Source organism: Athene cunicularia (assembly GCF_003259725.1).
Source record: "Athene cunicularia isolate RWA chromosome 7 unlocalized genomic scaffold, athCun1 chr7_part1, whole genome shotgun sequence".
Taxonomy (NCBI): domain Eukaryota; kingdom Metazoa; phylum Chordata; class Aves; order Strigiformes; family Strigidae; genus Athene; species Athene cunicularia.
In genome coordinates this window covers 20711697-20723599 of record NW_020799107.1, presented here as the reverse complement: position 1 = coordinate 20723599, position 11903 = coordinate 20711697, and the positions used below count along the sequence as shown (strand labels likewise).

General features: G+C 58.4%; 1 protein-coding gene and 1 non-coding gene across 2 annotated transcripts in view; both read left to right on the top strand.

Moving 5' to 3' along the window:
* The window catches only part of WNT10A (Wnt family member 10A), a 17953-nt gene extending 8425 nt beyond the window's left edge, over nucleotides 1–9528 (top strand). The window contains exons 3-4 of the mRNA XM_026852479.1: nucleotides 3315–3691; nucleotides 8376–9528. Of these exons, the coding sequence (XP_026708280.1) occupies nucleotides 3315–3691; nucleotides 8376–8843 (845 nt within the window). The 3' untranslated portion in view covers nucleotides 8844–9528. The remainder of the gene's footprint in view (nucleotides 1–3314; nucleotides 3692–8375) is intronic.
* TRNAV-GAC lies at nucleotides 5879–5951 on the top strand. The gene has a single exon. It is a non-coding gene; the product is annotated as a tRNA-Val (tRNA).
* Nucleotides 9529–11903: the final 2375 nt, after the last annotated feature.

Below are 11903 nucleotides of genomic sequence, written 5' to 3'. Positions count from 1 at the left end.
GAGGGGGCGGGGCTGGGGGGAGAGGCGGCGTGTTGGGACTGGCCGTCTCTGTGGGCCTCGCAGGAGGTGGCGGGAGAAGCTCTCCTCCACCTCGCCAGCCTGCAGGGCCAGGGCGATGTCCCCACAGATCTTGGCAGCTGCTCCTAACTCCTGAAGAGTGCTGGCCATGAGCATCCCTGAGGTACCCCAGGGTGCACCCAGACCAGACTGTCCCAGCTGCTTCCTCAGTGGCACCCGGGTGCCACAATGACAGGTTCTGGGAGGCTGTAGCTGCCTGGGTGCGATGGTGGGCAGAGGGAGGAAGGCCATGACTCCAGCTCTCCCTACCCCAACAGACCATGGAGCCCACAGCTGTGTTTGAGTCAGGTCTGTTGCCTTCATCCCACATCCACGTGAGAGATGGAGAAACTGCAGCATCCATGGCAGAACCAGTGCCAGCTGGAGCTTGGTGTCTGGCTAAATCGATCCCCATCTCCTAGGTGCATCTAGACAGGGAAAATTTTCCCCTTCTAAGAAAGCCACTTTGAGATCTGACCTGGAGTCGAGATTTCAGGTCAATCCTTGCCCATCACGGTCCTTTAAGTACATGGCAGGCTGGATGCTGGTAGAGGTGTTTAGGGTGATGCCCTCCGTTCCTTCTTCCCTGCAGGATGCAATACTTCTCCTCATACTCCCATGGCTACAACCTCTTCTGTGGTCTCTGAAGGGATTTGGTGACTCAAATGTCACTGCTGAGCTCTTAGGTGTCTGGGGTAGCCGGAGAGCCTCCCTCCAAAGGACTCAGGGCCAGGTGCTGCACGCTGCGCTTGGCTGTGGTTCCTGGAGGCTCCCACCCTTGCCAAACGCAAGAAGCTGGTGGTTGTCACCTCCAGCCATGTTGCTCTCTGCTTTGCTGTAGTCCTTCAGGCACTGGCGTGGCCAGGGTAGAGCGAGGGACGTAAGCTGAACCTCCAAGCAGAATCGCACTGGCATGGCTGCTGTGGTCCTGGTGCTGCCCTTGCCTCCTTCTCCTCATTGCTCACAGCTCCCCATCAGTGTGGGGTGAGGGAGGGAGATGGGAAGGCATTGAGAAGTGGCAGAGCCAGGCAGTGTGATACTGAGCAGGGAAAAGACCAGGACGCCTAGAGCCCTGGGATGTCAAGTCCTGGGGACCAGTCCACCCACTGCCCACAGCCTGCGGAATGGCAGCTCCATGGATGAGGACCCATGCCTCTTCCCTCCCATCAGCTGGTACATGGCTGGAGAGCAGCAGAGGAAGGAGGAGGGCTGGGGCTTGACCTCAGGGGTTTCCCAGCTGTGGAGGGCACCAAATGAACCCAGCTTCTTTACCTGCAAGGAGACAGGTTTGCTAGATGGACTGGGTGGGGTAGAGCTTCTGTCTGGACTCCAGAAGGGATTTTAAGGAGAAGCCACATGGGAAATTATTTGTTAGGCTGGGAAAATGTGTGAGAAAGAGGCTAACGGAAAGGCAGGACTAAGACTCATGCTGGGTGGAGGGTTTACTGCTGCTGTCCCCAGGCACTGGGTGTGTGAGGAGCTGGGGATGCTGAGTGGGGTGGCAGCGACAGGTCCCTGCTCTTCAGCTGTGCACAGGTTTGGCTCATGAAGGGCTGGAGCTGGCCCAGATCATGGGGATGGAGAACTGATACGGGGAGGATTTGAGGATCCAGGAGACCTTCCTGTGCTCGTTCTCCATCCTGCATCGCTCACCTGGGGACTGAAGTTCCCCGTATTTGGGCTGCCCTGCTCTAACAGCCATGTGGGTGTGTTGCAGGCACTGTCTGCCAGCGCTCTCCCCAGGGAGGCTGTGCAGCATACGCACCAGCAGCCCCATTACCTGCCTGCTGAAAAATGTTGTTCAACTTGTGCATGGAAAGAGGCAGGCTGAGAGCAAGCTTGTCCCACACCGAGGGGAAGCTGGGAGAGGCTCCCACTGGCTTTTAAGCAGCGCCTCGTTAATTTTTTAAATGCACCAGTGTCAAATTAACACACAAAAGAGCAGCATGACTTTAAATGCAGGTTTCTGAGCTACGTTTCATTTCCCTTTAATAAGATCATAGCATTTGCTCGGCGGGCAGCAGCGAACCACCAAGGAAACATACGTGATGAGGAGCATTGCCCAGGATGGGCAAGGGTGGCAGGGAGCGGTTGTGCTCTCACCTCTCGTGACTCTGTGGTGCAGGCAGGGAGCTGGCAGAGCCCCTGCCTGGGATCTGTGCTTTGTGGTGCTCTCCCAAACTCCGTTTGATGGCAAGGACCTGCTGGAGGAAATGCCCCCAAACCTCTCATCTGCTCAGCCATAGCAAAGCCAGGGCTGATCAAACTGCTCTTGTTCAACAGAGGGAGAGAGGCTGGTGAACTCCAGCTGTTTATTCACGTGTGAAGCCTCAGCACAAAATCTGACTCTCCTTCCTTCTCCTCTTTGTGCTGGGGCCGGTCGCTGCACACCGATGCCAAGGGCACTGAGGGCTCCCTGCTTGGCCTGGGAATTACAAATAAAAATATTACTTTGCATTTAAAATAAAATAGAAGTTCCCAGGTACGGGAGGCTCTTCACTCAGCTGCAGCAAAGCCAAGTGCCCCTTGGGCAGACACTGCTTGCAGCCCTGTGGAGGCTCTGCTGTGGGACCCGTCCCTGTCCCTATCCACCCCATCCCAAGCTAATGACACTTGCGGACATCCTCGCTCCCCAGTGTTTAACGACAACCAGCTGCTGGCCCTGGCAGAGTGTGGTGTGGTTGTGGCATGCTCTAACTAACTAGGGATGCTCGATTTTTCCAGCACGGTATCTCATTTAGAGCTTCTTGTGGGAGCTGACATGGCTTGTGGGAGGGAAGAGGCATGGGCAGACACATGGAGCTGGACAGGCAGTGCTGCACCATGTGGGCAAGCAGAAATGGCCCATTCCTCAGCAGAAGTATTCCTCAGCCAGCGTTATACTTAATACAGTGGGAAGCTCTGAGTGGAGGAGGGAGGAGATACTGCCTTTCCCATCAGAGCCATAATGCTAATGCCTGAGCAATGCTGCGGTGGCATCTCCTGGGGTGATGTGAGTGCAGGGTAGTAGTAGGAGAGGGGGTCCCAGCCAGGGCAGGGCTGGGCTTCAGGGCAGCAATGTGTCCTGGTGGGGATGGGGCTGGAGAGCACCGAGTGAGGACTCGCTCATGGTCCAGGGGGGAGCTGGTGGATCAGGACAAGGCAAGGCACAAGCTGAACCTCTGGCTCCTTACTCCCCGGCATGATGCTGGGCTCATCCAGCCCCCCGCAGGGATTCGTACCACCCAGCCTAAGCCCCTCTCTCTCCTTCTTTGCAGGCTTTCGGGAGAGCGCCTTTGCCTATGCCATTGCAGCTGCTGGCGTGGTGCACGCTGTCTCCAACGCCTGCGCCCTCGGCAAGCTGCAGGCCTGCGGCTGCGACCAGAAGCGCCGGGGCGATGAGGAGGCTTTTCGGCGCAAGTTGCATCGTCTCCAGCTGGAGGCCATGAACCGTGGCAAAGGCATGGTGCATGGGGTGCACATGGAACACATGCCGGCCGAGACCCCTGGCCTCCAGGACTCCTGGGAATGGGGAGGGTGCAGCCCTGATGTGGACTATGGGGAGAAATTTTCCAAGGATTTCCTCGATTCCCGGGAAACCTACAGGGACATCCACTCCCGCATGAGGCTGCACAACAACCGCGTGGGCCGGCAGGTGAGCAGGGCTCTGGGCAGGGGTGCAGGGTGATGGTGGCAGGGACAGTGTCCCTGGGAGACATGCAGGAGGGCTCCAGGGGACTTGTACTGGCTGTAGTGGGACATGTGCAAGGCTGGGATTGTCCCCAAGGCACTCCCTCTCCACAGTTTTGCCTGGAGAAAAGGCAATGTCGAAGTTCTGCTGTGGAGCATCTGCTGGGGAGGGCACCTCTGAGCATCATTGCTGTCCCCTTACTAAGGGACGCTTCCCCAGGCCACTGTCACCTGCCTGTGCTGCAGCAGTGCTACAGGAGTGGCACAGTGATGAGTTTAGCTCCTGCCCCTCAGGGACTGGGTAAACTAGTGTCAGGTAGTGCCAGTGCGAAGGAGCTACAGACAGGGAGGAGAAAGCCACTAGCATCATGAGGACACAGCACAGGTTCCACAGCACCCAGCCACAGCTCTGCCTCCGGAGAGGGAGCCAGTGCCCCGAGGAGGCAGATGTGAGTGGGACTGAGCCAGGCAGTGGGCATCTGTGCCAGCTGGGAAGTGCAGCATCCCTTTGGCAGCAGAGGTGACAGCCCACAGCCTGTCCTCTGGCTCCAGGGGGGTGCTGGAGCTTGCCCAGGCGAGCAGGGCAGCCTCCCCTCCATTCTCATGATGTCAAGTCTCGTTAAAGGTGCTAATTAGTAGCTCACTGTCTGGAAGCTGATGTTTAAAAGCAGCCTGACATTGGAGACAAGAAGCATGCAGGCAGGAGGGGCTGGGAGGAGGGCTGCATTTCCCTGTCCAGTTTTGCTCCCAGCAGGTGCCAGGGGGACCCCATCCCACAGATCCAGTGGAACATTTGTCCCCAAGAGCTCAGCCACATGCTGCCAAGGCAGCACAGGGTATGTGTATGGCTGTGGGAATGAGTAATTAAATATCAGAATTCCACAGGGAGCGTTACCCCGGGATGGCTCAGATATTTGGATGTGCCTCTTGCTTTGAGCATGTTTAAAGCCAGCTGTGAGATGGGGATGCTGCAGAGCAGGACCTTGATGTGTGCCCTTCCCTGGTGCTGGAGCTGAGCTTTACCATCCAGAAAAGCTGTCCCAGTTTGGCCAAGCTGTAAGTGCCTGGGGAAAGCCATAACTTTTTGCTTGTTTGGCTTTGTTTGCTTCTGTGTGGTGAAGGCTCACTCAGTTTCAAGCAGCTAAATCCTCCACAGGCTCCTCTGCCCCAAGCCAGGAAAGCGCCCCCATCCCAATTCTGGTTACAGGGATCATCCTAGCTCCCCTCCAGCTCTGCATGCCCCAAACCACTGGGACTCTTGGCAGCACTCATAAATTTGGGGTCTGTACTGCTCGTTTCCCAAGGAAAGCCCCACAGTCCCCCATAGAAGGAGGGGAAGGTGAGAGGAATATTTGCACAGGAGGATGTCACTGTGTGGTGCCTGTGGGATCTGGCAACAGCAAAAATTCCTGGGGTCTGCTTGTCCCCAAGGGCAGGCAGGCATGGAACTGGCAATGTCAGCTTTTGGTGGCTTCAGAGACAAGAGCTGGACTGATGGAAGAAGCATGGAATCTGGAAGCCAAGGCAGAGCAGGACCAAGGGGATAAAGAGGGTATGGTACCAGTGCAGGTGGGGAGGCTGGACAGACTGCCCCCAGCCCAGGGACCCTGCTGAGATGAGGGTGTGAGCCCATGTGCTGGTCGGGCTGTGTGCCATGTGTTGGAGCAAGGAGATGATGCTGTGCCTGGTCCATATGCCTGTTGGTGCCATGCTTATTGCCAGGGCTGGATCCACATTGCCTGGGGATGGGTTCTCCAGCTCCCCACCTGCTCTTTTAGCAGTGCCGTGGTCCCACACCTGCCCAAGCCCTCCTCACTCCCAGGACCATCTTTCTGCTGTAATAAGGAGCAGTCTACTGGGATTTCCCTCCCCTCCAAGTCCCAGGGCTTGAACCCCTTGAGCAGAGCCATGATGTGGACACACAGCCCACATGCTGTGCCCTGCCACATGTCATCCCTCTCTGTGAACCGAGCAGCTGCGGCACCCAGGGCTCTCCAGCATCTCACTGATGCTAAGCATCATCTCTGCAGTGGCTGTGTGTCCCAAGGGTGGCTCTGTGCATGGGTTAGTCTGGCTCCCAGCTGAGACTCTGCAGTGCCAGGAGGAGGTGACAATCCCACCGATGATCACATCCAGTGACCATAAAATGTGGGTTTCTGTAGTGTAGTGGTTATCACGTTCGCCTGACACGCGGAAGGTCCCTGGTTCGAAACCAGGCAGAAACACACTGATATTTTTCCTCTTTTGCATCCAGCTACAAAGGCCAGAGAAGGGATTGCAGCTGCAGAGGATGCACAGCATCCTCCAACTGTGTCAGTGGTCACCTCGGTCTTGTGTTGGAATAGGAAGCCCTGGGGCAACATCCTATTCCAACAAGACTGGGGTGGGTGTCCTGCATCTCTGGGAGGGAGCAAGTTCCCCAGTGAGGAGCAGCAGGAGTGCACAAGAGGCTTTGCATGTCCTCCTAAACCGCCAGATCAGAGAGCAAGAGAGGATGAAAGGCAGCCAAGAACTACCCATTACCCTCACAACAAAGACCTACGATAAAGCTCTTATGAGTGTGTCTGGGAGGAGCTGGGAATGTGCGAAAGAAAGCATCAGCGAGTCCGGACATGTGCTGAACCTGGGTGTCTGTGAGATGGGGGAAGGACATGGCCGGGTAGGGGTGCGTGGAAGAGATCTGATGGCAAAAATATGGGGCCAAAGCTCTCATGGGTCCTTCTCGGGTCTGCTGGCTCTGGCAGGGTCCTGTCTCCCCTGTGCTGTCCATACAGGAGGGAGAACAAGCCATCCCTGTGCAGGGATGGATGGGTGCTGTGGTGCTGGGGCTCGGGATGATCAGCAGCAATGGCTTGAGTGATGGAGATGGCGCTCACACACGCTCCCTTCTCCAGCCCCTGATGTGACCAGGTGTAGCCACAAATGAGCCCCTGTCCAGCTGTCACACCGCTGTCCCCTCCATCCTGGTGGTGACCATCCCAGCCACAGCCCTATATGCAGATTTTCCCTGGTCCAGCCAAGGGATCAGGGAGGGGATATGGGAAAGGATGGGGTCCCAGGACCAGCATGTTCCCGTGGGTGGTGGCAAGGATGGTGTCGAGCAGCTGGTGTTCCCGACCGGCACACCCAGGGCACAGCGGAGAGGCCAGGCAGCTCATTACCTGTGAGGTGGAGGCTGTTCCCGGCAGGAGACAGGACTCTTAGCAGGATGGAAGCCAAACTCCAGCCCAGCCCACACCTCTCTGTGTGCCGTGAGCTCCAGGCTGTTTCCCTGACCTGTCTTCATTACCATAACTGCTTAGCAACGGGGAGATTTACTCAAAAACAAGAAAACAAGGAGTAAAAACTATGTACCCCTACCAAAGCAAGGCACTCCTCGCACCCGCATACCCCCCCAGGGAGGGGGGCAGAAACAGGCAGCACGTGTCAGGCATGAAACTGGGTGGCTGGGCAGGGCTGGCATCATGGGATGGGACCTTGTGCAGGGCCACATGTCCCCTGAGCTCCCCCGAGCCCTGGAGCATGACCCTGGGTGGGGGGATCAGACTGCTATAGTCTTTGCAAGCCCCAGTTTGGCTCTGGGTGGGGCTTGGGTGTCCCCATGGGAAGGGGACTTGGAGCTTGTGTGAACACGTGGGCATGGGGGCACACGACCCAGCAGGGAATCCCAGTCAGGACAGGACAGAGGACAGAAAGAGGTATAAACTGCCTCTTTCTAGGCTGTGCAGAGATGTACAGCCACTCTGTGCCCCTGGAGATTGCTGGGCATGAGCTGTTTCCTTTGGCATGGCCACAGCAGCTCCCTTGCAAGGGATGGAGGACATAGGGGGTCCCAGCACACAGCCTGCATGCTCAGCATCACTGCCCAGGGAGCCCAGGATCCTCTTTGCCCTGCACTGACCTCTGGCCTCTGCACGAGCCGCACTCCCCAGCCAGCCCAAACCACAGCCACAGCCCAGCCCACACATCCTGGTCCTCATGGGGAGTGGACGTGTGGCACTGTCCTCACTGTGGCGTCCCAAAACCACAAGTCAATGCTGTGGGCATCTCCAATCCCTGCTTGAAATTTGGGTGGTGGTGGTAGACAGTGTCTCAGTCCCCTGTCACTGTGCTCAAGGTTCCTGCAAGAAAGCAAGCAAGAGCTGAAAGCAGAGCTGCTCCTGGGACTCCCGGAGCTGGGGCTTTATGGAAGAAAAGCCCTGGGGAGGGGAAAGCATCCCCCCTCCCACCTGCCCTGCTTGCTGTGCTCCTGGCCAGTGAGGTGCATGGGGGACCCCTGCACTTGGGGGTCCCAGTAGTGCTGCAAAGATGCAGCCATGCTGGGTCATGCTGATGCTGCTGGAGCCAAGCAGCAGTGGAAGATGAGAGCCAGGCTCCTTTTCCTCCCTGTGGTCAGGTGTCTCACCCCCTCCTTTAGGTGCTGATCCCTTGCTGGAGCATAAAAGCCAGTTGGTATTGCCAGGATGGAAAGGGACAGGGGTGGGACATGGGTGATGCTGGGCACAGCAAGACTGTGCAGCTCCAGGGCTCTGGTGCCAGTCCTTGGTGTTCCTGTAATGCCAACCCACAAAGAGCTCAATGATGGCTTCCCTGGTCTCCAAGAAACATCTTTTCCATGCTAACCCCTCTGTCCTTCCCTCCCCACCCAGGTGGTGATGGACAACATGAGGAGGAAGTGCAAATGCCACGGCACCTCGGGGAGCTGCCAGCTGAAGACGTGTTGGCAGGTGACGCCCGAGTTTCGCCTGGTGGGATCCCTGCTGAAGGACCGCTTCTACGGGGCCACCCTCATCCGGCCCCACAACCGCAATGCTGGGCAGCTGGAGCCTGGCCACGCTCGGCATCGCCGCCGGGCTGGCATCAGTGAGCTGGTTTACTTTGAGAAGTCACCCGACTTCTGTGAGCGAGAACCAGCCCTGGACTCTTTAGGCACCCAAGGGCGCCTGTGCAACAAGACCAGCCCAGGCATGGACAACTGCGAGAGCCTGTGCTGTGGCCGCGGGCACAACATCCTGCGGCAGACGCGCAGCGAGCGCTGCAACTGCAAGTTCCACTGGTGCTGCTTTGTGGCCTGCGAGGAGTGTCGCATCACCGAGTGGGTCAGCGTCTGCAAGTAGCCGGGCAGGGATGGGTGCCCGCCCCAGGGTGCCAGGGACAAGCACGCCTGCCCGCAGGGGGGGAGGGAGATGGGGATCAACGCTGGGGGGGGAGATGGAGCTGCGGTACCTGCTTCCCTCCGCTCTGAGGGGAGCGGGAGAGGAGATGCTCGGCACCCTCCAAAATCAGCACTTTGTTGTCACCCGGGGAGGGCAGGGCTGCAAGCTGCCTGCTGCCTGCCCAGCCCCACACGAGAGCACCAAAGCTCCTGGCCCCAGGGAGCACACGGCCATGCTGTACAGACCGCCGACACCAGCACCGCTCAGGGGGGCGGAGGGTGGGCACAGGGGTGGGGGAGCACCCGCTGGCACCCAGCGGGACAGGGCGGGGTGGGGTGGGGGACAGCAGGGCATGGGGACCCCAGGGTGGGAGGGGAGGGGACACACACACTGGCACCGTGCACAGGTTCCTCCAGCCACATACAAGGCCGTGCTTTGAGCGGAATGGGGATGGAGCATCCTGTGGGATGGAGACGGGGCACAGCTGCCCGGGCTGGGATTCGCCTCTGCTGGGGCAGAGCTTGGGCCGGCTTTGGCTGTAGCATTGTGGCAGAGGGGAGAGTGCCCAGGGCTGTGCTGTGCGTGCCTGTGTTATTGTATGGTAAGTTATTTTCTGATTGTGAATAAAAGTGGATTGGAGACAGTACAGGATATTTTGGGGTGCAGCAGCCTGCTCTTCCTGCTGCCCAGGCCTCTCTGCTCCTGCAGGGTGCCAGAAGGATGAAGGGGGTCCCTCGGTACTACCTACCCACTTGTGCAAGATTGTCTCCCCAGTGCTCTGCTGCCATACATAATAACAGCCCTAGGAGCTGTTTGCTGACAGGCAGGAGGTGGGGACCCCCCACTGGCAACCCAGAACTTTGCAAGGTGGCTGCTGGGAGGCTTCTGCCCAGCTGGACACTCTCTGGACCCCATCCATCTTGTGGGAATCCCAGCTATTGGCTCCATGCCCTTGGCCGTGCCAGGGCAGGGGGCTGTGCTGCTACCCCCCACACTCCCGGGAAAGGATGGTGGGGCCAGAGAGCAGGGAGAAGGGAAGGCAGCGAGGACAGGACATGCAATGAGGGTCCTCAAACGGCACCTCACTCTGGTGGTGGGGAGGGCACCCATCTGGCTACAGCAGCCTGCGGGGGCCAGGCAGTGAATCATGCTGCTGGTATCTCCTGGCTGATAACTTCTCCGCTCCTCCCACGGCTGCGCACCCCTTAGGGCTATGAAAAAAAAAAAGGTGAATTAAAAAAAAAACCCAATCCAAATCGAGGAGGAAAATACCAGGCTGGAAGGAAGCAAGTGCCCCAGGCCCAGTGGGGAGCGGCCCGTGTCTTCGTTTCATAACGCTCCCGCAGGCAGCGGGGAGCAGGGTCAGCTGTGACGGATGCTCTGCCCTTCTCCACCCCCCGGGCAGGAGGGCTGACTTTGCCCCTCCAGGAGGGACTGGGTGGATGGGATCCTTGCCCCTGCAGCTAGCTGTGTTTTAGGGGCTGGGGAGAAGAGGAGGGTGCTGAAGGTAATGGAGAGAAGTGTGGAAGCTTCTGTGATCTTGCGGCACCTGTGTGGCTCCTTCTGCTATCGCAGCAGGGACAGCAGGGCAGATGGCCACCATGCTCTTCACCCTTTGCCCCAGGCACTAGCCAGACCTCCTCCCCGCCCCAGAGTTCTCTGGCCACCCTGTCTCCTCTCTCCCTCCCAGGCTGGCCAAAACCCTGTGTCCCCATGGCTGTGCTGCTCAGGATAGTGGAGCTCTGCACATCCATCATTCTTCAGCACTTTGTAGGTGGCATTGGCTTCCCACCTCCCAGGGGTGGCTTTGCAGGTGGCTGTGATCTCAGGGCTGCCTGGGGTGATGACTGACTCACCGCTGAGCTCTCCTAGCACCACACCGGCCCTTTTGCTCCCCTGCTTACTAATCCCCGGGCCCCTGCGCTGCAGCAACTGGATCCCAACACACAGGTCCCATGGTCAGGCAGAGATGGGGAAGGTACCAGAGTGAGGACAAGGTGTGTTTGATGATGCAGTCAGGGGATGCAGGGCAGAGGAGTTTGCCCCCAAGCACATCTCATATCCCCCAGCAAGGAACCAGGCTCTGAGCATCCCAGGGCTGCAAAAGCTGCAGCTTGCTCTTCCTTTGCGCCCCCATTTTGGGAACATAGCACTGTGAAATGGTACACCAATAATGCCAGCACAGCCAGGGTGACACTCCCAGCACAGCCTGGCCACTGGGCCTGGCAAGCCACAATGCCTGGCGCTGTTTGGTTCTGCAGAGACCCTGTCTGAGCTTGGGACTCTGGGACATTCAGGGGAAAACAAACAGATCCCTTGATCTTGGTGGCTTTGTGGGTGGCATGGTCAGGGGTACAAGCACTGTGCTGTAGGGGTGCTTTGGGGTGCAGGCAGCATGCTCTGGGCGCAGGCAGCTCCAGGGTGCAGGCAGCTCCAGGGCACAGGCTTCTTGGCTGCAGGAGCTCACTCCCTCCTGGGGCCAGCTGGCTCCCAACGCAATACCAGCCTTCAAGATCTGCTCTGTGGCTTCCCTCCCTGAGTGTCCGGGAGCCACAGGCAAGATGCCAGTGTGCCTGTGGTTACAAAAACAGTGTCCCCATGCTTCCCTAACTGGGAACCAGCTGCCAGGCAGCCATTCTAACAACCACACTGCTGGTCACAGAGAGTGTGCAGGACACCTCCTCTCCCCACGGCCACTGCTGAGCCTCCAGAGCCAGTTGCCAGAGAGGGCTTGGCTCACCAGGGTCTGAGCACCCCAGACCTCTCCTCCTCCACGAGCCTGAGCGCAGCCTCCCTGATCCGCAGATGGGATCTGTCCCAGTCCCACCAAAGAGTCATGTTTCCTCACATAGAGGGACTATGTGAGCCTACTGAGCTGCTCCAGCCTTGTACCTTCTGGTGCGTGGGCCCCCTTCCCCATGAGGGACACCTTCACCCTGCAGGGCAACACACATGGGGCTGGGCTGAAATGGGAAGTTTCCAGGTGCTTCACCCAGGAGAGAGGAATGACCATCAGGGTAG